This window comes from Mchenga conophoros, linkage group LG23 (assembly GCF_057382185.1).
Source record: "Mchenga conophoros isolate Kocher_MC1m ecotype Shallow Benthic linkage group LG23, M_conophoros_male_GT1.1, whole genome shotgun sequence".
Taxonomy (NCBI): domain Eukaryota; kingdom Metazoa; phylum Chordata; class Actinopteri; order Cichliformes; family Cichlidae; genus Mchenga; species Mchenga conophoros.
The window spans coordinates 21451509-21477143 of record NC_140547.1 but is presented as its reverse complement, the minus strand read 5'-3'; the positions used below and the strand labels follow the sequence as shown (position 1 = coordinate 21477143).

The 25635-nt window shown below is 41.6% G+C and overlaps 1 protein-coding gene across 9 annotated transcripts in view; it reads left to right on the top strand.

Annotated features, from left to right (window-relative positions):
- The window catches only part of agap1 (ArfGAP with GTPase domain, ankyrin repeat and PH domain 1), a 188773-nt gene that overhangs the window by 77817 nt on the left and 85321 nt on the right, over positions 1 to 25635 (top strand). For 7 of the 9 annotated variants that reach the window (XM_085264875.1, XM_085264876.1, XM_085264874.1 and 4 more), the window contains 6 exons: positions 7624 to 7682; positions 8783 to 8870; positions 14572 to 14586; positions 16321 to 16406; positions 16569 to 16710; positions 20277 to 20411. In XM_085264875.1, coding sequence (XP_085121001.1) covers positions 7624 to 7682; positions 8783 to 8870; positions 14572 to 14586; positions 16321 to 16406; positions 16569 to 16710; positions 20277 to 20411 — 525 coding nt within the window. The remainder of the gene's footprint in view (positions 1 to 7623; positions 7683 to 8782; positions 8871 to 14571; positions 14587 to 16320; positions 16407 to 16568; positions 16711 to 20276; positions 20412 to 25635) is intronic. The other 2 variants (XM_085264878.1, XM_085264873.1) reach the window with 1 other exon arrangement.

Below are 25635 nucleotides of genomic sequence, written 5' to 3'. Positions count from 1 at the left end.
TAAACAGTTTCTGAAGGTTCATTTTTGTTAATTTATTGCTTTATTCTCATATTTCTTTCCTCGTAAATTTACAGGGAAAATGTTTGCCAGTCCAGATTATTCGAAAATCTAGATTAAAGATTTTAGGCTAGCTCATTTTAGCCTGCATGTAACCCAGTCATGCTCAAAATGTGATTTAATACTAGAACTACAAACACCTTGACCTTTACATAGGAATTCAAACATCAGCCTCACAGAGATTACTTTAAAACTAACTGGTAGGATGGACATAAACGAAAGTCTGCAGCGTGTTTAGTTTGATGTTAAATACAATCTAGAGTAAGAAGGAAATAATCCGTTACTCAATCCAATCATTTCATCAATCTGAATCCAGGGAAAGATCTTGGATTCAGTTTCATGGTTTCGTTTAGTTTCTTTCAGGTGAAAGCTGTTGGAGTCTGCAAATTTTATGTTTAAGGGACTGTAGCTTGTATTTATTTTAGCTTAAAGCTCTTTAGTTCTTTGTATTCAGGATCTAAAATCTTTGGTTCTGGTTTAGTTCTAGAGTTCCTGAGGTACAGCCACCTCTTAGAGATAATTTTTCTTGCTTTATTCCTTAAAACTCTGATATTTAGGGTTGTTCAAATAGGGTTCAGATGTTTGAATTATTGAAGAGACGTGGCTTCTTGAGAGTTTTGTGTTGAAAGTGTATCACCAGAAAGCTAAACAACCTTGGCTTCTTCATGTTGAAGGTCGGAACTGAAGGTAAATGTTGAAGTTAAACAATTCCTCTTTATGAAGAGAAACAAAGATGTGTCGTCTCATACATGTTCCCCATCTTTCTGAGGGAGAGCGGAGTATAAAAATAGAGACAAACGAGTGAAATGAAAGAGAATTAATGAAGGAGATTATTCTGGAGAGAGCCAGGAGTCCTGATGCCTCACTTTGAAGGCCTCCTTCCTTTCTTTCTCTGCACAGAGGGATGGAGTGATGGAGGAGAGTTTTAGTCCCATGACGCTCGCTCTCATTTCCAAGTTTTTCCTCCCTGAGTGATGACGAAGCAGAGGAGCTCTCCATTTCCTTTTCCCATGGTCTTCGTCCATCTGTTTCACTCCATCTGCTGTCTTTTCCCCTTCGTATCTCACCTGTTGTCCTCTTCTTTTCTCCTCCGTTTGTTTCAGGTGGAAGAATAACATGTTTTTCTAATCATCCTTCAAATGTGATTAGGTTAAAACATGCAGCACATTTAGCATTTAATCATTTCCCCCTTGTCATCTGATCCACCCTTTCTTTCTCTTCCTTTGTGCTATTTTATCCTATTAACAAAAAACAGCCATGACACTTTAAAATAAAGCAAAGTCTGCCTGTGTTGCATTTCCACATAATCCAATCTTAGTGTTTTTACAAGGTCAAAACACACGCTTTTAAAACTTAACCATTATTACATCATATTATTACTATCTAGAGCAGGGCGATATGACCAAAAATATTTATCACGATATGAAAATTTGCGATAACGATATAACTGATGTGACAGTTTAACCAAAAGGCATTTCCAGTGGAAATTGTCCGACATATCCTCAGCATAACCATGTATATTATCCACAAAACTTAAAAAGAGGTTATACACACACAATACGGTAATATTATGTTGAAGCACAGTACGGATCACTCTGCGAGGCTCCTGCCTACGATAGCCGTAATGCTCTGACAAGCCATCAAGCGGTGCGGCTTCGTAGCTTAGCAAAGTCGTACTAAAACATCTGACAGATTTTCGAGCGCCGTGTACGACATAAAATCGTTTCGAGGTCAGTAAACACAACCAGACTTCATACATAAGGCACACGGGATTATAAGGGACACTGTCGATTTTCAGAAAAATCAAAGGATTGATTTTAAGTGTGCCGTATTTTCCAAAAAGCACGGTAATAACGACGGCCCGCTAGCATGCGCTACCAAAAATAGTGCTTTGTTGTTTTTCTGATGGATGAAAGCTAAACCAGTTCCGCACCACTGAAGTTGCAGCATTTTCACAAACCAATTCTGGTTCATCTGTTTCATTCAACGATCCGCTTTCGCCCTTCTCATTCTGCGTCGCCGCCATGTGCCTAGGAAAACAAAGGCACTGTGCATGCGCGCTTTACCCATATTCTATCGCGATATTTCATTTTCTTATTGTTTCTCCAACATTACACCAGTATTACCGTGAACGGTATGATATAGCCCAGGCCTATTACCATCATTACATTACCATTACATGTTAAAAGGCTTTCCTTTTTAAAGTGTGGTCTTGAAATGAGTGAAGTCTTTCATACTCCATAATCTGGAGTACTTTGTAATCAGTAATCAGAATAAGTGATGAACCCATCTCATAATTTTGACAATTTAATCTCAGATTTTTTACTTTACCTCATGATTCTACCTTCATCTGATCATTTTAACTTTCTAATCTCAGAATGTTTGAGAGTCTTGGAAATCAAGAATTTCGACTTGCTACATCAGAAAAAGAACAAAAAAAGTGTCCTGTGGTGGTATAAACCTTTCACTCTGCCTTTAAGTGGGTAAACAATAAATCACTTAGTGGATGTTTGCTTTTATTGAGCGTGAAGCTGTAGTGGAGGAAAGGAGGTGTGTTGGGTTTCTAACTCATGACCTAATTTTGGAGATTCCGCCTTCATGTAGTCAGGCCGTGATGGAGTCGTATCATCCACCCACAGGCCCTCTGTCTCCCTCTTCCTCTCAGCCTCGTAAATACGACACGTTGACGGATTGATTGAGTTCAGGTGTTCCTCCCACGCGCTCCCAGATGCTTTCGCTTCATCTCATCTGGACTTTCCCTCTTCTTGCAGCACAGATTCTTTCAGTCGACATTTGTGTTTCTGTTTCTGTGATGACCCCTCGGCAGCCTGGAAGTAGACTAAAAATACCAGATCGTAGCTAAGGGCGGTCATCACAAAACACGACAAAGCATCATCACTGTGCAGATGTTAGTCAGTGGTCTTCTCAGGCATAAAAAAAAGTCCCAAATCAGCTCCAAAGGTAGATCAGTGCAGCCTGAAGCTGTCGTATTTCTTCCTTTAAACCCGGCCTCACCTCCCAGTTCAACCACCAGCTGATGCTTCGTCAGCCGCTAACCATCTCCTCGCTTTGCTGGTGCATCATACTGGGAACCAGCAGAGGGGAACTGGAGGGCTGTGATGGAAAACAGGAAGCAGCTGGGTCAACATCCTGCCTGGCAGGGAGGGAGGGGTCGGCCCCGACACAGGCCGCCGTTTGTTGAGTGGGTGAACAATGTCCCCCTCTGTGTGCCCGCCAACCAATCGAGACGCTCCTCTCTGGATGGTTTCCAGACAGATGAGATGTTGGCAGCAGCAGTTTGGGCTCATTAAAGGGAGGAAAGAGGAGCAGTCAGGATGCTGTGTGGTGGAAAGTCAGTGGTTTTTAAGCTAAAATGAGGAGATTAACCTCCTAACACCCGAACTCTATCATGGCATGCATTTTTAATTTTTCTTTGCTATTTGGGATGATTGGGACCTGATGAATGTAAAAACAAAGAATTACCAGATTTTTGCTTGTTGCCTAATTTTTGTTTCTGAGAAAAATGAGATCCACATATGAGGACATTAGTTTTAAATTTCGTTAGAACAGTGGCAGTATAATGTCCTCGTTAGTGGACATCAGGCCCTTGTAGAGAAAAATTAAGTATTTTGGTCTAGACAACCGAAAACGTGCTGTCCACATATGTGGATAAGATAAGATAAGATAAGATAACCTTTATTAGTCCCACACGTGGGAAATTTGTTTTGTCACAGCAGGAAGTGGACAGTGCAAAAGTTATGAGGCAAAAATTAGAATACAATAAGAATAAATACAGTACACAACTGTACAGAATAGAATAAAATACTATATACAGTAGAATAAAATAAAATAAATATACAATAAGATAAAAATAGAATACAAATACAAATACTATATACAACTGAGTAAAAATACAACGATGACAGAAAGGATTATTGCACTTAGTATTATTGCATATGTATGGATGTGTGTGCTTGATCAGTTAAAGTTTTTATTATCGAGTCTGACAGCAGTGGGGAGGAAAGACCTGCGAAATCTCTCCGTCCCACACCGTGGGTGCCGCAGTCTCCCACTGAAGGAGCTGCTCAGTGCTGTCACAGTCTGCTGCATGGGGTGGGAGATGTTGTCCATCAGGGATGACAGCTTAGCCGTCGTTCTCCTGTCACTCACCACCTCCACTGGGTCCAGAGGGCATCCTAGAACAGAGCTGGCCCTTCGGATCACCCTGTTCAGTCTCTTCCTGTCCCCAGCAGAGATGCTGCCGCCCCAGCAGACCACGCCATAAAAGATAGCAGAAGCCACAACAGAGTCATAGAAGGTCTTCAGGAGTGGGCCCTCCACCCCAAACGACCTGAGTCTCCGCAGCAGGTACAGCCTGCTCTGCCCTTTCCTGTAGAGGGCGTCTGAGTTATGAGTCCAGTCCAGTCTATTGTTCAGATGAACACCAAGGTACCTGTAGCTGTCCACAGCCTCAATGTCCATACCTTGGATGTTCAGTGGTTGCAGTGGAGAATGCTTGTGCCTGCGGAAGTCTACCACCAGTTCCTTGGTTTTACTGGCGTTGATCTGGAGGTAGTTCTGCTGGCACCAGTCCACAAAGTCTTGGGTCAGACCTCTGTACTCCTTGTCGTCCCCATCAGTGATGAGGCCGACTATTGCAGAGTCATCAGAGAACTTCTGCAGGAAGCACTGGGTGGAATTGTGGGAGAAGTCTGCAGTGTAGATGGTGAAGAGGAACGGAGCCAGAACCGTTCCCTGTGGGGCCCCCGTACTGCAGACGACCCTGTCCGACACACAGCCCTGAGTCCTCACATACTGTGGTCGGTCGGTGAGGTAGTCCAGGATTCCAGGTAGTGAGGTGATGGTCCACTCCAGAGTTCATCAGCTTGTCCTTTAGAACCGAGGGAAGAATGGTGTTGAAGGCACTGGAGAAATCAAAGAACATGATTCTCACAGTGCTTCCAGCGGTCTCCAGGTGAGCGAGGGAACGATGTAGGAGGTGAATGACGGCATCATCCGCTCCAATGCCAGGCTGGTAGGCAAACTGAAGTGGGTCCAGTGATGAGCTTATTAGGCGCCGAAGCTGAGCCAGGACCAACCGCTCCAGGGTCTTCATCAGGTGGGATGTCAGAGCCACCGGCCTGTAGCTGTTGAGGTCCTTGGGGCGTGAAGTCTTTGGCACTGGTACAACACAGGAGGTTTTCCAGAGCTGTGGGACTCTTCCCAACCTCAGGCTCAGGTTGAAGAGGTGCTCCATCACCCCACACAGTTGGTCCGCGCAGGACCTGACGACCCTCGAGCTGATGCCATCTGGACCCGCTGCCTTCTTGCCATTAATCCTCCTCAGTTCCCTCCTAACCTGGGTGGTTGAGAGAGACAGGCTGGTGCCTTGTGTTGAGTGTGTATTGGATGCTACAGTTGGGGGTGGGGGGGAGTGAGCAGGGTGAATAGAGGAGGTGTGAAGTGTCTGAGGTGGAACAGCAGCAGTGGGGGTGGGTGAGTCTGCAGCCGATGTTGCAGACTGCCTCATGGCTGAATCAAATCTGTTGAAGAAATGATTCAGTTCATTTGCCCATCTCACATCCCTCCCAGGCAGAGAGTTCTGCTGTTTGTGGCCCGAGATGGTTCTGAGGCCTCTCCAGACTTCACCAACGTTGTTTTGTTGAAGCTGGTTCTCCATCTTCTGCCTGTAGCTCTCCTTCCCATTCCTTATCAGTCCCCTCAGCTCTCTCTGCACCCTTTTCAACTCCTCTTTGTATCTGGATTTGAAGGCCCTAGGAGGATGCCAGGTGGCCTAGGAGGATGCCAGGTCCTAGGAGGTTAAAATTCAGAATTGAGACAAAAATGTAAAAAAGAAACTACATTAAAACATCAGAAACCAGCTGAATCAAAAGAAAATAAATTTATTGAGATATTTATTAGTTTTCTGTCAGTCTTTTTCCTCCATAGGGAGCATCGCACACTCTGCACGAAAACTGTCAGTGTGAGTCTCAGGTATCAATGCGTTAGAAAACCAGTGTTTCATGGGGCTTTTAGCACTTCCTGTCAGTACTGTGTAGTCTGAGGGTCTGCAGGCTGACACAGATTGCTGCAGATGAATTAGTAAAGAGGGGCTGGAGGCTCTAAGTGGCTCTGGCCCACTGGCCTACTTAACGGCAAGCCCGAGGTGTCTCAGAGTCCAGCAGTTTTAAAGGAGCCTGCGGTGGGATGACGGCTACAGAAAACATCTGGACGCCTCACGTTTTCTTTTTTATGAAAGGCGTTCATCAGCAGTTACTGAAATACAGCTTCTTTAATGATAAACTCAGAGGTTAAAGGTCGCACATCTCTATGCAGACTGAAGAGATTCCCCATATGTGACCACAGACATGTTAATGTCAAAGTATTGAAATTAAGTTGTATAAATAGAAATATTTTTAGATTGAAATGCCAATTATGACTAAGTTTCAATATAGATGAAATTAAAATGTCCCAATTTTGTGATTTCAATATGAGTTGAAATGTGACTTTAAATATTTTGATTTTATTTGTTGTATCTTATCCAGTAAAGTTTGTTTGAGGCTTTGAAACATTTTCTATTTACTTGATAACAGAACTTAAAGAACTACAGCTCCATATTGAATACTTTAAAGGTGTGTTAGAGTACCTTTACTGTACGGTTTTTAGCTGACTGTAGAAAACAAACAAACCCAGCTCTCTGTAAGAGGCCACATTCTTTCAGTAGGAGGGCCCAGATTTGGTCCACGGGCCTGTGTTTTCTCACTGCTGGTGTTTTGTCCTGTTTGAAGTGTGTGTGTGTTTTTAAAACCACAGAGTGTTTTTGTTAGAGAGCCGTCTCTGCAGTGTGAGTGGAAACGACCTCCCTGATAATACCAACATTATCGCACTCCAATAACACACACACACACACACACACACACACACACACACACACACACACACACAGTGCAAGTGTGTGTGTGTGGTTTGACATCATTTGGCCTCCGCCCTCCTCATTTCCCATGACCTCTGACACTCGGCACCTCAGATGGTTGCAGGAGTTAATTTGTGGGGAACCTTTAGAAGAATTTAGAATACAAATATTTTCTCATCTACTGATTTTGTCTTTATTTCCTGATTCTAACATTTGATTGATTGATTCTAAGATTAAAGTGCTTAAAGAACATATAGATTAATGTAAGTTGATCTCCCTCTTAATGGACTTGTACGTTTTTATATAGTGTTATTTTTTGGTTGCTTTTAACCTTTGTATTTTCTCAGCTGTGGTTCTTCATGGTTCTTCTGTACCATGACGGTATTTCTGATCGTGTCCTGTTATCGTGTTCAGTCTGCTGTGACTTTTGGCCTGGTGTTGGTCGTCTGTCAGCTTTAACAAGCCTCTTCTTCCTCTTTGTCACCCTTAACAAGCCTCTTCTTCCTCTTTGTCACCCTTGACACCACTGAGGAGGAGCTGATTGGCTGCCTCGTTACTCCATCAGGCATTTTTAATTCCATTTTTTCCCTGAAGGCATCACATGTTCCTCACAGTTTAATAATGTGTGTTTTTCCTTTCTTTGTGTCTTCCAGATGCGTTTGTAAACAGTCAGGAGTGGACGCTGAGTCGGGCGGTGCCCGAGCTCAAAGTGGTGAGTTCAGAGCGTTAAAGGGGAGGGGGTCACCTGTCCAAGAGTCAAGCTTCAGCGGGATGGCATACCACTATGGAGATCATTTCCTGCCAAAACTTAACAAAAATCCCAACAAACAAACAACAAACAGAAACATTAAAGAGATTTATTTTTTAAATGTCGAGATTGGCTGCTGTTCAGGGGAGCAACTCAATGTAAAGGTGCTCTAAGTATTTTATTTTGAAGATTTAGTTACTTCTAAAAACCCAACCTGGACTTCTGTCTCACGATTCCTGACTTGCAGGCTTTAGGACACTACAAGAAGTGAATACACGAAGATAACCAAACAGATGTACAATTTTGATTATTTTAACTTTGAAGATTAAATAAAATAAAATAAAATAAATGATAGATGTTAAAATTGTGAGATTAAAATTTCATAAGTTAAATGTTTTGAGATAAAAGTTTAAAAACATGTTGAAAATGTAATTCAAAAGTAAAAATGATTAGATGAGATTAACTATGAGGTCATGTCAAAATTATGAAAGTAAAATGTCAAAGTTGTGAGATTATAACATCAAAATTAAAACAATACATCACAACCATGAGAAGCAAACTTTAAAAGCAAAATGTTAAAATAAAGTCAAATATTTACGTTAAGTATAAAAACTATAAGACCAAAATATTAAGCTCAGAGATAAAAGTAAAATATTACATTTTATGTCTAAAATGTCAAAATTATGATATAACTTGGGGACTAAAAAAAAAAGCTTTTATAGCACAATATTAAAATTTCAAGATAAAAGTTAAATATTCACATAATGTATAAATATTTTAAGAGTAAAATATCAATATTTTCATTTAACTAAAATTTAAGTTGAGATTATTATGGGCCTAACAAATAAAAAAATTGCGAGTAACTATGATTCATATTTCATTTCTGCTGAAGCATTTGTTTGTCCACTCACAGAAGCAGTAACAGCTCCATGTGCTTGAATTATATCATCTTCACCAGCAACACTAGAAAACTTTTAAAACCAGTATGAGTTCCTGTTGATGGAGTGATTACAGTCTGCTGAATGTTTTAGGAGATGCTAACTTCCCTTCTGTCTCCCCCTCAGGGCATTGTGGGTAATCTGGCCAGTGGTAAGTCAGCGCTGGTCCACAGATACCTGACGGGAACGTATGTCCAGGAGGAGTCACCAGAGGGTAAGAACATCATAGCATGTCTGTCTTTGTTTGGCTGGACCAGCTATTTCTTCTTCTTCTTCTTCTAATAAAATGGCAGAGCAGTCGTCCGCCTTCTCAGACTGAATCAGTCTAAAACACAGAGGAGAAAATAATGAGCGGATTAAACGTCATTTAACGACCTCCTTACAGCACAAGCCTAACCAGCAGAGCGAAAAAAGCTCCTCAGTCAGGCTCAGAAGCTTTCCAAGTCGCATTAAAAAGAGATTTCACTCCACTTTTGGGAGAAAGCTGAAGTGGTTTTTTTTGGGTTCAAATAAACATTTGTAGAGTTTGAGATGGAGCTGAATCACCGCAGGAGGCTTTAAATGATCAGATCTGCTGGTTTAATGCTGATCTGTCAGCCTGTTAGAGGGAAAATATATCAATATAAGCAATGAGTGACTGAAAATGAATACTGAGTGAGATGAAAACAGCAGAAAGTGACATTAAAAAGTCAAACTTTTATTAGATATTTGTTCTGCTTACTGAAAAACCAACAAATTTGACCTCTTTGGGGCGTGAGCGTGGATTTAAAAAGTGAAGAAGAAGTGATTTAAGCATAACATCGCGCTCAGTTGCTTAATATCTGAGAAACAGTGAACACCCAAAAGGTTAAACTTCTCTGCTGGCTGACCCAGAATCACTTATGAAACTTTAAAGATGACTTTTTGTCTCAGAGAAAAGATGAAGCCCTACTTTCCTCCGGTGTCTCAACTCACACGCCCTGCAGGGACGGCCATATTCCTCATGTAATATTAAAGCTGCCCACACACACACTGTTACTGTACAGGACGGCAGGGTCCTCAGGCACAGACCCACTTTACGAAACCCGCTTTAATATTTCAGCACATGAGCTGTTTCCTCTCAGGGATCCTGCACGCACAGCCAAGGCACTTTCTGCTCACTTTCCTTTATCAATCACACCGACAGACGCTGCAGCGCTTTTACTTTTCATTCATTCATCCTTCTACTGTCCAGAGAGGTGGTGCACCGAACTCACAGTTCAAACCACTGGTGAGGAGCTTTAAGCTCGAGTTGTTTAGTTGAAGCAAAAAAGCTTCTTTATTCCCTCAGAAAAAAACAACAAAAAAACTGCATCTTTCTGATAACTAACAGGGGCGATACCTCTGCCTGTATAAAGAAATCAATGGCATGTATGGAGGACCAAACTTGCCAAAATAAGCAAGCCAATAACACAAATTATGCCATTAAATGCACCTATAAAAATATTAAAAATGATTGCCGTCTTTCACATGAGACATAAATGTTTTTTTTTCTTATGTATTATTTTTTTCTGTTTTCCTTTTTTTTTTTAAATTTATCTGTCTTTATTTATACATAAGTACGTCATTACGTTTAGAACTTTTAAATTCATCTTGCAGCTGCTTTTATGTTTACTCATCTTTATATTTATTTTGCAAGTTATTTATTTTTATCATCAGTGTTTTTTATTTCTTTTTTAATTTTGGCAGTTTTGGTCCTTCGTGCATAACTAAAAATATATATTTATGAAGCCTGACACCAAGTTTTTAAAAAGTTTTTAAAAGAGCTAAAAGAAGAATATGCAAAGGATGAAAATCCAATAGTTAAATCAAAATCAAAAGTTTATAACAGCTTCAAATCAAGTCTGAAAACAGTCTAAAACTAGTAAATATATAAATTAAAGTCCAAAATAAACTCTAAATAACCCAGACCAGGTCCATAAAGTCCCCAAACAAACACAAAAGAATTTAAAACAAGATCTTTTATTGTTTAATTTCTTCTTTGTTGCTTTTACTTACCATGATTGCCTGAACGTTTTATTGTTGTAAATGTTTTTTGGGTTTTTTGTTCTTAATCTTTTCACTGTACATTTTAGTCCAAAACCATTTTCCAAAATTAACAAAAAATGGCAAAAATCAGGTCAGAACCACAATCCAAACACAAGTCTACAATTAGGCCCAAATTCGTTGACATCAATTTGTATATCAAATATCAATATCAAATTACTCTAAAAACGTCTAAAATGATGACCAAACTCCGTCTGAAATCAGTTCTTACATGGTCCAATTTAATGAACCCAAAATAAGTCCCGAACACCCCAAAACAAAGTCTAAAAGCAGTAAAAATCAGTCTAATATATTTCAATAAATATTTTCAAAACTCGTGTCTATGCTCAGTAACGTTAACATATTTTTAAAGAAAGTTTTATTTTCTTCACTATTTCCTTGTTTTTGGTTTTAGTTGCGTTAGTGCTCAATACCCTTCTTTTTGCTGTCCTTTCACATTAAAAGCTTTAAGTTGGCTGACCAGATGAAACTCCGTTACTTTAAAACCTCTGCAGAACGTTTTGAATTTTTCAGTCTAATTAAAAATGCTGCAGCCAGAAGTCTTCAGACGGAACAGAGTCAAAGAAGTACTTTGGCTACTTTTGAGGGTCCGCTGTGGAGCTGCAGCTAATTACCCCCTGCCGACCTCTTTGTGTATTTAAAGCCTTGAAAACCATCAAACATGGTTTATTTGAGAAGAAACCTTTGCTGCTTTTGTTATGTTGTTATGTGGGGACCCACCCCGAAATCAGCCCGCAGACCAATTTTAGCTGCTGGTCCCTCTGCGGAGAGACTTCGAAGTGTGGGAGGCAGGAAGAGGAGGAGGTTTATTTTTTTTAATTTAATACGCCTGCAGAGAGGTCGATCAAAGGTCAGCTGATAAGAGGGGACCCCAGGGACTACATTAAAGCACAAAAAAGAAAAAAACTACAAGCAGAGCAAAGACAGCTGGGAAGAGAGTTGGTGGCGATGGGGAATCCCAGAGCAGATAACTTCACGCTAAAACATGAGAAAGTCTTCCACGGTGGTGACGTTCTCCTCAGTGTCGTGCTGCTAAATGCCCGGCGGCCTCCCGCCTTAATTACACTGCAGCGCTGCCAAAAGCAACACGACACGGCTTTTCGAGCAGGTCCACATACCACATTCAAACAACGGCTCCCCCTTATCTCTTATCGAATTACTTGGCACCACTGCCCGTCGAGGAAGCGGCGATTCAAGTCCAATTAAATAAAAAAAAGGAGATAAAAAGCTTTTCTGAAATCGTTGCATAACCACAGAGAAATAAAAGCAGCCCAAGGGGGAAAGCTGTTTTGAAATTCCTCGGATCTAAAAATACGCCGGCTGCCTGGATTCCCATGGCGATTGATTGGGAGCGGAGTTGGTGGCTTGCGAGCGGCGAGGCGACCGCAGCGCCATGAAGCCACCGACCAGAACTATTCTGAGGCTGCAGGCTGGAGCCTCGCTGCTGCAGAGGGAAAAAAAGCTTCATCGCTGACTCAAAAACATGCAGGTTGCCCAGATTTACCTCTGTGGTGCGTTTAAGGACTGTCAGAAATGCCCAGATTTATTTCTATTTCTAAAGACTCTGACACTTTGCGGAGAGTGAAATCCTGCAGAAGCAGCACTGATAGTCTGAGAAAAAGTCCGACTGAGACTGTTTGTACAGCAGCACATGGGATCCATTACAACAGGGAGAGAGAGGGGAGCTATGGTTGGGAAATCACCCACAGCCACCAAACTAATGCTGCTGACTGTGGTTTGAGGAGCTGCCGCTCTCACAAGCAGCCAAACATCATTCACAGATTCTATTGTTCTCGTGGCTTTAACGGAAAAAGAAACGCTGGGAGGCATCAACAAAGTCTCCAGTCCAATCTTTCCAGAACAGTCATTAAGTTTTATTTTATTACTCTATTATTATTTTTGTCAGGTTTACACAGACATGTGGAGAGGCAAGCTTTGGTTCAGTCTGCGATTTGTCAGAAAAGAAGGTGACACCCCAAAAGTTTAGTTCATTATTATTTATTCTTCAGTGATCGTACCAGAAGGAGCAGGAGTACAGCTCTGAACATCCAGTCACGAAAAACAATCTGCGGCTACAAGAAGTCAACAGAGTCTCAGCATCAAGGAGTCATAGAAGACACACGTGTATTTAAAAACCTCAGATTTAATCCTGCCCATAAAAACTTTTCTCTTGCCACAAGGGGTCACCACAGTGGGTCGCTCTGCATGTTTAATTTGGCAGATTGTTATGCTGGGCAACTTTCTTGACGCAATCTCAAACGGGATTAGTGTCTCCGACTGGAATCTAAGCAGTGACAGGTGAGTATGGTGGCCACCACACAAGGCAAAGATTAAATCACCTCCCAAAATTTCCAAATCTGAACCTAAAAAATTTACAAGAAGTCCTAAACATATTCCAAAATTGAATCCAAAACTTACTAAGTCCCGAATTAAGTTTAAGTCAAACCAAAACCCAGTTCAGAATCATCCAAACCCCTAAAGAGTTAAAAATCAGTCTTGAATCAAGTCCCAAGGTTAAACACCACAAAAGTAAGTCCAAAAACCAGATCACTAAATCAGAATCCCAAACTGAAAAATGTCCAAAATTTACAACAAAACGAAGTCAAAGTCAATTTAAAACAGTCCAAAATGATTCCAATCAAGTTCTTAAAGAGTCCAAAATCAAAGTCTTGAATAAAGTCCCGTAGTAACTGAAACAGCCCAAATCTAAATCTCCAGTAAGTCTAAAACAATTCAAAACCAGATGATTGTAAGTCACAAATCAAGTTCAAATGCTGCAAAGCCACCTCCCAGAAAATTTCAAATCCAAGTGCAAGTTTTAAAGGGCCTCAAACTAATTTTAATAATAATTTCAACCCACAGTCCAAAATCAAAGTCTTAAATCAAGTTCCAAATAACTCAAACAGCACAAAACTAAGTCCCCAGTAAGTCTAAAACAGTTCAAACACAGACCCAAATCAGAGGACTAAAGTCCAAAATCTTCCAAACCATGTCCCTGAATAGTCCATAATCAAAATGTAGAATGAAGTCGGTTTTTAAATGAGTCTAAAAGCAGCTTAAAGTCAAGCCAGAAAAATTTATTTATTTAAAACATAAATAAATAAAAATCTACTCACCAAAACCACCAAAACCACAATTCAGAAAGTCAAACTTTCTAAATACAGTCGAGTTCAAACAACTGAAAACTAAGTAAACTGTAAATCTGAAACAGTCCAGATGCAAAACATTTAGGAAAAAACATAAAGAAAAAACTCTGAAATGGTCCCAAAACATAGTTGATAATGAAAACAGTCTAAGGTTGATTTCCTGCTGCCATTAGGTATCTTTAGTGTAATGCTGGGGCGGGGCAGCATGTTAAAGCTTTGTACTCCGCTGGCTCTTCCACATCATTACTCATACAGAGAAAACACATTCAGCATGTTACAGAATGGCAAAGAAATCCAAAGTTTGCTGAAAGTGATTAATGTGACCTCAGCAATGTCTAATGACTCAGCGTCTTTGTATAAATCTGCAGTAACGAGGTGGTGACAGTGACATAAATGAACCCAAACTCATGAAGGAAAGCGGTCCATCCTTCCTCTCACCTCTGTCCTCCTCTTCCTCTCAGAGCTTTTCTCGTGTTTACGTGTTTGTTTATTCACTGCTTTGACCTCCAGCTGACTGCAAATGAAACTGTGTACTGTTCTTTACTGCTCTTTCTACTTCTTCTTCTCTCTCGTGTCCTCTCTTTGAACCTCTCTCAAACACCTTCCTCGCTGTCTCCTGATTGGACTGTGCATGCATTAACTGTGGCTGTTGTTTTGCTTTTTGTTTCCTCTCTTTCTTCCTTCGGGGCTGATCTTGTACAATAGCTGACGTGGATGCAGGTAACTATCCTTCCTCTCTCCTTCACCTGTCCATCCCTCTATCCTTCGATCCATCGCCTCATTGGTTCAGACAGCAGCACGTTGAGATCAGCTCGGGTTCAGCACCGCGTCTCATCTCCGCGTCATCAAACAACTGCCAAACATCACGCTGCACGTCTCCAGGGATTTAACTGCTTCATCTTTCATTTTTGTTTTTTGTTTTTTTACATGTTTGTACAAATAATTTCATCAAGTCAGATTTGAAACATCTGGATTATTTAATGCTTCCAGCTGCTGAACCTGAAGCTGAACTCGATTGGCTGCTGCGACTGAATGTGTAGCTCCGCCCCCTCATTATCTAATCATATTTTTTCTCGTCTCCATCCTCATCATGTTCACCTGCTTCACTGATTTTCTTCCATCTTGATCAAAAAAGGTGAACGATCTTAGATTAATTTCAGATCACTAGTGAACCATTTTTCATGTTTAGTAATAAATCCGTGTTCACTTTCCTTTTTCTGCCTGTTTAAACTCCAAAGGATGAACTTATGACTTTTTATTTGTCTTTAAAGAATCAATAAGTGATTCTATTAACCGATTAAAGAGAAAATCGTAACACTGGAGACTTTAATTGCATGTGGGGATCAGTCAGCTGTGTTTATGATCCTGTTTCGTACGTTTGTTCCTATAATGGTGCAGAAGTAAGATGACTAGATGGCTGTATTGATCAGTGAAGACATTAGTTACATGTTAAAGGTATTAATCAGTTTATCAAGCTGGACTCATCGCAGAATGACCACAGACACACACACTGTAAATAAAAGATCGACATCCACTGTCATAAGTTGTGCTGATGCACTCCTCAGAAGCTTTGAGGGCTTTTATTGTGAAAGGCAGCCCCTCTCACAAAAATCAGCTCCTCTTGACGCAAATATTTAACGTCAGGGTAAAGAAAAGGGCAAGTGATGGAAACATGTCCACTTCCTGTGCTCGCCGCTCTCTAAACATCTACTGTGTTATTACTGCAGCTGCGCTAGCTCGGCCACGCCATCCCAAGATCAGCTGATCCAGCTGAGAGAGAGAGAGAGAGAGAGCCCGAAATAACACCGGTGACTTCCTGTAAATGCTGAGGAAGAGACGCTCGTTCCCACAGTGACTTGCCACACTGCTGTTTATATTTGTGTCAGAGTGGAGTTTCTTAAAGCAACAGCAAGCTCGGAGATGAACGGTCAGAGCACAACAAAATGCACGAGTTCACGGTAGAAAGAGGCAGAAGCTGTCGGATCATCAGTGCTCCTGATGAGATGTTCCAGGTCCTCAGTCATCTGCAGGCACCTGTTACAGCAGAACATCAGGTGGGAGCAGGAAGCTCCTCCTTCTGCCCCCCTGGATTTTTGACCCTGTTTGAAGCTGGTTTTTAGAGCAGTGTAAGGCACTGAGAGGCTTCCGTATTGCTTAAATGTGGTCACAGCCACAGACTGTACATAAAAGATGGCTTACCCCGTTTTGTGTTTTTTTTTGTTTTTTTTTGTTTTTTTAACCCTTAGTGTTTTTCGCTCTCAGCTGCTGGTTATCTCCGTCATCCCCCCATATGTATTAGTTTACTTTCCTGTCCAATCACCTCCCTCCTGTGTAGCGTTCATCATCTCACACTCGATCAGCCGGATCAATCGATGATCGGCTCCACCTCCCTGTAGATCAGACCTCCTCCCACCGCTGGCATCGCTGTTAGTAACCTGTGTGTCTTTTCTGCAGGCGGGCGCTTTAAGAAGGAGATTGTAGTGGACGGTCAGAGTCACCTGCTGCTCATCAGAGATGAAGGAGGCCCCCCGGAAGCACAGGTGGGTACTGCACCTCCTTCTGACTGGACTGTGAGAACACTGTGAGCCCAGAGAGCCCGGCATTTTTGTTAGGCTGATATTTGTGAGAAATAATGATTTTATGCTTTAAATAAAGTTTGGATTTACAACCTTGTTTGTGTGTGTATGTGTGTGTGTGTGCAGTTTGCGTTATGGGTGGACGCAGTCATCTTTGTCTTCAGTCTGGAGGACGAGATCAGCTTTCAGACTGTTTATCACTACTTCAGCCGCCTCGCCAACTACAGGAACACCGCTGACCTGCCGCTGGTGCTTGTCGGCACACAAGGTACTACACACACACACACACACACACACACACACACACACACACACACACACACACACACACACACACACACACACTAGCCTCTGTATAGACACCAAATCTTTGTATTGTTTAAAACTCTACTTGAAGGGGTTTATTTTTAGTCCCTAGCAGGAAGCTCTCTCTTTCTCTCTGAACAGTCTGCTTTTCTAGAGCTTTGCTACCACCTAGTGGTGCACAATCCTAATTGCAGCTGTAAACTTGACTTCATTGCCTCTGATTAGCATTTTGTGGCTGGTGTTAATTTTAAGTTTATTCCTCCTTTTCTTTATTTGTATTTTATGCACTCATAAAAGTATTAGAAAAAATGTCTGCCCTGCAAACTGCCGTTATTCTACATAGATCCAGATATAGGAACCATAAAACTGAGAAGACACAGCAGGAAAACATCAGTAGATTTGTAGAGTGTTTAGGCTGAACGCTGGCCAATCCGCGCATCAAAGGACATGAATAATTCTTTGTCGTTACAGTTTTGTCTTTATTATCAGTCTGAACTGAAAGTTATTCCTCTGTTTGGACATTTTAAGGCAGCATTTTCATTTGTTTTACTCTTAATGGATCAGTTAATCCAATAAAGTAATGATCTGATTAATAAACAGTTGAGTCAAAGCTCACCATGGTAACTGATGCTGCTCCTGACCTGGTGATTTTATGTTTGGGTTTAAAATAATCTGGAAGCAGCACATTTTTATTTACAGCATGATTTTAATAAACTTGATAAGTTCTCTGCTGGAAGAATGTGTTTTAACTAGAGATGGCACGATACCGATTCCGATATCATAAATTTGGATATCTGCCGATACCGTTATGAATCTGATATAGCGCATTTTGTAATGAATAAAACTGTTTTTTTTTAATAAATATCTTGCTGCATTTTGTATAAGTTTATACTCAAGTTTTAAAAAACAAGAGACTGAAGCTATTCTGTTATACCTGTATGCAAAAAATACACTGCACCCAAAACATTTTATAGTTCAGCAACACTGATCAATCTAATAAATTTAAACCTACACCATCCTCCCTATTCTGGCTTTTTATAGAGTACTTACCTACCTAACTAATAGGGTTGCCAACTCCCAGCAAAAATATTAGGGAACCAACGTCCGCCCTTAATAATCACCTTTAATTTAATGCATGTGTAAAACAAATGCACAGAAATCAATTATTTTTCTACAATAATTAAATAGATTCAACATCTTTCTTCAACAGAATTACAGACTACACAGATGGTGTCTTCCCAAAGGAAAAAATACTATAGCTTACTAGGGTGTATATTAGACTTATTAGTTACTATATGCAATAATGGATTTCTATACATTTAATCAGGTGACCACTTTTGTTGTAAGATTCAGATAATTATTTATTCAAAGTTTTTAAATGACATAACAAAGAAAAATATTTCTTTGTGCCCCCCTTTCCCTGTTAATGTCCTACCTGGCCCCCGACAAAACTTTGCTAGACCCGCCCCTGCACAGTTACCAGCCGTCAGCTACGTAGAAAAAGGATCCTGGTGTTATTTTTCTCTCAGAAACAGTTCATAACTTCCCTTCAACTCATTCATGTCACCTAAAAGGTAAACCTGTTTCTCCATCACCTGTTCAGCGCTGATGATTCAGTAAGGACATCTCCTGGTTTCATCTTCATGTTTCCCTCTCACCACATATACAAACACATATCATGACCAGCAGCTTTTACAGCTGTGGCTCCAGCAAACATCAGCTGATACTAGAAAGTAGCATTAAATACATTCTAACAACAGCTCATCAAGCTTAAACGTGCTGCTGTTGTTTATCCGCTGGTCTCCTCTTTCTAGCGCAAAGTGGGCGATAAACAAACAAGAAAGACGGGACTTGCGACAGAAAAGCTGATCAGCTGATCATTGATCAGTTTCATGTTTGAAGTAATAACAGGAGAGGGAGGGGGAGTGAATGAGAGAAGTGGATGCAACTGCGCAGCAAAGACAGAATAACTCCAGCTTTGTGTCTACTTTTTAATTCTAACTGAAATACGAGACAAATCGCTTCCCACTTGTTTTACTTCTCTGGGATAGTTTTCGCCGAGATGAAATGCCGCGGTTAGGAAGCATGTAGCGAGGCTCCAAATGCTCCAACAGACCACCGACAGGTCTCGCAGACAACAGCCGCTCTATCACGTGACACATACTGCTCCGATGCGCTGAGCTGGGTTATGCCAAGTAGCGTGTTTTGTGAGGTGATTTTGTGATACTTTGGATCGGATTACATTTTTTATTTCTCTCCGATATCTGATCCAGTAATTTAGGTCAGTATCAGACCGATACGATACGTAATATCGGATCGGTCCATCTCTGGTTTTAACATGTCTGATTGGTGTAGGGGCACTCATAGGGATGATTTTCTGAGGAAGAGAGCCTGAAGCAGGTAGCAAAGAAAGATGAAAACCACCAGCATGATACCTGTTATCTCCTGCTGGGGTTTTAGGTTTTGTTGAGTCAGCCAAAAAACAATGAAAGCCTAGCTGTGTTGACGACTCTTGACTCTTGAAGCAGAGTCCTGCTGTGCTGTTACTGAGCTGAAATCTTGTATGTATGAATGTATTTACAGTCTCACTGAGTTTGTCCCTGTAAGCTGCAGGCGGAGAGAAACACCAGAGAGCACAAATATTCTCCACAAACGAGCAACAATAAAGACCCAGTGTTTGTGTAATCACTGAAATCATCTCAGGACGCCGCATCCACATTCTGATATTCATTTCCAGCCGCAGTTAAAGTTACCTGTATAACATCTGCCTGCCTCTGTCATCCTTTTTTCCTGGTGTTCACCTGAAAAAACCAACATGAACCCATGTTGAGTTTAACAGCCAGCACATCTAAGAGTTGGTTCTACATTCTTTAGCAGATAGGTTAAATAAAACAGAGGCAGGTACAGTGATAACAGGAGCAATTACTTTGACACATGTGGTCCCTCAAACATTAAAACAGGAGGAAACGTCTTTAAACACAGGACAGGTTCTTCATGTCACCTCCAGTGACATCTGAGTCATTTTAAAGTAATTCTAGTGTTGTTCATGGAGGCGTTCATTCCTTAAAGTGAAATACTCTCGTATAAATAATTACAAATATTACTAATAGATGTTATTTGGCAGATTTTTGCATGAGCCGGTCCTCTCTAGAGCTGTTGTTACTACCTATTTTGTTGCACTTGGAAGTAGCTTAATCCAAACGTGCTTATTACTCTCATAACCAGCAGATGGCGCCAGAGTACTGCTGAAGTTTTCCTAGTTAAAGTCTGGGCTCTTGTTTCTTTTCACCTTCATGAGCCACAGCGCTGATGTGGAGGCGTTCCTTCTGATTCTACAGGCCAGAAATCTAATAAAATACATGACTGAGTCAGTCTTACGGCTTTTATTATATTTATGACACCTTATATACCTACATTAGGGTAAACGCCTGAATAAAAATAGATTGGTGCCTTTGAGTTTCTTTCTTTTACTGTAAAATGTGGATTTAAAGTTAGACTCAAGCTCTTTCTTTGTCATTTCCCTCTCAGACGCCATCAGCTCGACCAACCCGAGGGTGATCGACGATACCCGGGCCAGGAAGCTCTCCAACGACCTCAAACGATGCACCTACTATGAAACCTGCGCCACCTACGGCCTCAACGTGGAGCGAGTCTTCCAGGATGGTAAGCAGCCATCTGTCAGGGAAAAGTGTCCAACACGACCGGGAAACCAGAGTCCAGTCCTCTGGGAAGGTGACATTCCTCCCCGGCACACTCCCTCCTCCTCCTCCAACGTCCCGGCCGGAGCCATTCGAACGCTCTTAATCACACATCAATTAAGACTTAAATGGACCCGCTCAGCTATTTAGCTCAAACCGAACAGCAATTAAGTTTTATCATAGCGGGGGGAGGAAGGTGGGGGGCTACAAAAAGAGACAATTCCCCAACGGGATTAATAAAAGAATCAGACATTACAGCGGGAGGAAGGACAAAGAGGAGGAGCAGGAGAGTGTCCGGAGCCGTCAAGGTCCTGACTGACCCAGACACTGCATGCACATCTGCATTAAATGAGTGAATAAATATGTGATCTGATCTGTGTCTAAGTCACAGTGACACAAAGACACAGTGTGTTTAGGTACGTAACTGACAAACAGTTTAACAACCTTTACTGAACAAGAGCAACCTGTGATTTCTGAGGGTGGATTTCCCCTGTTCAAAGTCATTCTGTGGTGTAGTTACTGGGAAGAAGCCATAAAAAGTGACGTATCTTTAGTTAAGTCCCAATTAGAAGCCTCAAACCTCAATGTAACTGAGCTTTAGGTTTGTGAAGTATATCACCTGATGTTTGGCGTCTTCCTTGGTTTGAAGCCCCCAGTTTACAGTGTTGCCTCGGCCATTCTTCACGTATTGGTTCATAGGTTCATTGCGTCTGAAGGCCCAAACTTACGATGCCACCTCCACCATCTTAAGTCGTTTGGTGCTACATGTTTGGTTGAGTATTAGACTTTCTGGGCCCAAACTGTGATGCGAGTCCTGACCGTGATTTTCTTTGTGTTTGTGATTTTGTCTGAGGCAATTTCTTGGTGATTCATTGGATCTGAAAGCCCAAATTTGTGATGCTCCTTCATCCACATTTAATTTTTGTGTCCATGAATTCTTCCCGAGTTGATTTTTGCTGGATGTTTGATATGGTTTGGGACTTCCTTGGACTGAAGCCTTATGAACCCAGACGTGAAGCACGGCAGAGGTGACCTCTGCCGTGCTTCACGTCTGGGTTCATGAATTCACCTCAAGCCACCTGGCACGAGACTTCCTCGCTATGGAGGTCCAGACTTATGATCATCTCATTACTGAGTTTCAGTTCTGGGTTTGTGAAGTTGTCTTACATCATTTGATAATGGACGTTCCAGGCAGGAGCCAAGAGGGCTGTTTTTGAAAAACCACCTGCACCTGTGGTTTCAGCTTTTTGTCCTGCCTCCTGCACGCTCTCCACATGTAACACGTTCATTTCTATTTCCAGTGTGAGGATGCATCGAGACAGGATTTCTGGAAACCACCAGTTCATGTGTGAAAGTGTCTAAAGACGTCATAATTTATTTCTGCTGCACCAACAAAGATTTACCAAACTGTGAACTTGGCCCTACAACATGAGTATGCGTACCCAGTTATGTTTCACCACTGCTTGTGTTACGTCCCAGCAGCAGCAGTAGTAGAGTGGACCTTTACCAAACAGAAATCTTAGGCCTGCCTAAGACTGAGAAGTCTTTGGTTGATTGGACTGAATCACCCAGATGATCGTTTGTTTGGCTTTCTGACATCACCAATGAGTGATGAAGGCCTTTAGCTGCTACTCTTTTACCCATCCTGCTTTGTGCTGTGTGACTGCAGTGCTGAACCTCTTTCAGACATTCAACAGGAGCATTTTCAAATGTTTGATCGCTCTGAATGCAACAGTTTTAGGACAGAAAGACACAAATCTGTGAAGCTGAATCATCAACAGGAGCAAACAAAAAAGCGGCAGAAAGGTTTCAGGAGAAAAGTTTTTTTTCTCTCTCTCTTATTGCAAATGGTAAACCCTGCGGCTCATTTTTCACACTCTGAGAGCACATTAATAAGAAGAGAGGCAGCAGAGACGTTAATGAAGCGGCGGGCGGGCGACCGGTCGGCAGGCGCGGGGTTAACGGCTGTAATTAGAGAGAGAAATGGATGACACGGACTCAGCGGTTAATTAGCAGCGACTCTGACGGCCTCTGGCTTCTTTCGCGTCCACCTGAGTTTCACTTTGAGTGGGTCTGATCAGATTCTGCCGCTCAGGCTCGGTTTACAGGGTTACAGGTTTGCTCTCTGACTGATGACGACGAAGAGCTGGGAAATCTGTCGTCCGCTTTACGATTGTTTAATGATTCACAGCTTAACCAAAGCCTGAAGCAGACATTTAGCAATCAAAGTCACAGAAATAAAAATATGTCAAGGTGAGGTAGATAGACTGCATGTTAGTGCAGAAAACTTCATGTACTGAGATGGAGCCCAGATGTTAAACACTTCATTTTCAAACTCCTGATTCTGGATTTCAGAGACGTTCTCTTCAGTGTTGACCCGCCCACAGGTGACCAACCATGCTGTGATATGAGGCTGAATCCAGAGCTAACCTGACGATGGTTTGAGGTGGAATGAACGTGACGAAATAAGGCGTTTGATTGCTTTGTTTTGATCCTGGATGCAGATTTTAACAATAAAAGCCCTGCTAATGATTTAAGGCAGGGGTGGGCAATTCCAGGCCCCAAGGGCCAGTGTCCTGCAGGTTTTAGATCTCACCTTGGGTCAACACACCTGAATCACATGATTAGTTCGTTACCAGGCCTCTGGAGAACTGCAGGAGCTCATTTAGCCATTTAAATCAGCTGTGTTGGTTCAAGGATACATCTAAAACCTGTAGGGACACCGGCCCTCGAGGCCTGGAGTTTCCCACCCCTGATTTAAGGGCATTTCATATGTAAATTTTAGCTGGTAGTCATCACATCAGGTGACATGATCACCTCTTAACCTGCTTGTTTCATATCTCCCGCAGATCTTTGGCTCATATATAAACTTTTCTGTACGGAAACAGAAGTTAAGCTGAAAAAGAGGCAGGTGATCCCCTCTGTGCAGCGTCGCCTCATTTCAGGGGAACTAAGAGTATTTCTTACATCTCTTAATTTCATGCTTTTGCATTTATTTTTAATAAATAAACTCAAAACAGACAAAAATGTTGTAAAGGATATAAGAAAGTATCATCGGCTTCTTCTTCAAATCAGGTTGAAATAGTTTAACGCTCAGTGCAGTTCATCTATGGGGACTACTTTCTGTGGCGGATGAAGTCCCTGTAAAGTGCAGCGTGTGTGTGTGTGTCTGTGTGTGATGAGACAGCATGTCCAGAGAAGGAACAGACACAAGTCTTCATCCATCATCTGTGGGCAGTCATTGCTGAGTGTGTCCTGCAGGGGGCAGTGCAGCAGCAGCAGCAGAGGCTCGCTGTGTCGAGCACAGGAAACAGTCGAATCCTCAGAGGAGCGAAACACTGCAGACTTTTAATTGTAAGAGAAGAAGAGCTGCTGTGTGTGTGTGTGTGTGTGTGTGTGTGTGTGTGTGTGTGTGTGTGTGTGTGTGTGTGTGTGTGTGCGGTCGGCCCAGGAGGAAGCTTTCCACACTAAACGCTGCCTTATTATCCTCTTAATTATTCCACTCTGTGTGTGTGTGTGTCTGTGTGTGTGTGCGTGTGTGAGACACTGTCTCCTTGTATTCTTCTCGTCATTATCCCAAATTAATCAGTTTTCTAATCACCCAGCAGAACGATGCAGCAGCCTGCAGCTCTGAATACGTGCGTGTGTTTGTGTTAGTGGGTATTTATATTTTTACTGTGTGTGTGTGTTTGTGGGTTTAAATTTGAGTCCGCTTTAACTGCAGTGTGTCGGTCAGATGTGTGACAGATGGCTCAAGTGGGGTTGTCAGCTAAGAAGGTTGGTGGTTTGATTCCTGGCTGTTGAGCAAGATGCTGAACCCTGAGTAGCCCCGATGTGTGTCAGTGTGTGGATGTTATGTTAAACGTGTTTATGGGAAGAAAAAGGCGCTCATATAAATGTGTGTGTGTTTGTGTGTGTGTGAATGACGCTTGTAGTAGGAGTAGAAAAGCACAACATAAGTATAATTTACCATTTAGAGACAGAGAAGAAGACACACGAGCGTGAAACAGCAATGGGGACTTTATCATTACTATTATTTCTAACATTATTATTATTATTATTATTATTATTATTATTATTATCGTTGTTGTTATCATGGGTTTATATGGGGTAGGGGCACCTTTTGGCTTGTCTTTGGACACACCCCTGTCTATACGTTATGGTGTGTATGTAAATGTTTATCTTATTGTGTGAGCTACAATCGTGCTGCCGTCGAGCTGATTCCCAGTATCACCTGTTGGTTCACCTGTTTACAAAATAAAAGCCTGCACACAAACAGGAAGTTGGTGAACAAATAATGTCTGAAACCTACTTGCATTAAATTTGTATAGTTTTTTATTTTATTTGTTGCTTTGTTTTAATGTAGTTGTTAACTTAAACCAGTTGAGACGTCATCTTATCACCAGGAAGTTTCATTTATACAAAAATAATACTTCAAAATTATTTACACATTATTTAAAAATCAATCACACAGGAAAAATACTTTACATTATATATTATATTAAAAATCTTAAATAAAAAAAACCCTACGTAGCAGATTTTCTTAAATGCTGAAGGTTTTGAATGGACTTTGGTGGGAGATGTTTGTGCTCTACATACACTTTTCTTCACCGTATTCTTACTTTTGTGAAATATCTGTTATTGATTGATTGATTTAAAACAGCAGTGTAATAGCTGTTATTGGAGGCTGATCGATGCATTTATTTATTGATCGATTCTGCAAACTTTCTTCTTGTTCTCTGATTTAAATGACATTTTGCACGCATGTCGATGGAGGGTGAGGTCACACTTTATGATGGAGCTGATGTTTCTGAGCGTATCGATTGTGCTTTAGTGACCTTCGCTGCGCTTTCAGACGCCATCAATCGCGGCCGGTTGGCCCAGTGGTCGAGATGGGGGCGGGGCTTTAATTACCCAATGCTCATATTCGGCCTCGTAGTCAGCTGGGGCGTCATGGCGACAGGCAGAAGCTTGCAGTGCAGAAATGCTGATTGGCACTGATTTGACTTGATTTGTGTGTGTGTGTGTGTGTGTGTGTGTGTGTGTGTGTGTGTGTGTGTGTGTGTGTGTGTGTGTGTGTGTGTGTGTGTGTGTGTGTGTGTGTGTGTGTGTGTTAAATGTAATAGAGGCTTTGATGAGTCGCAGCGGCGGCACCGAGATGAGGAAGTTGCATGAATGACCACAACACT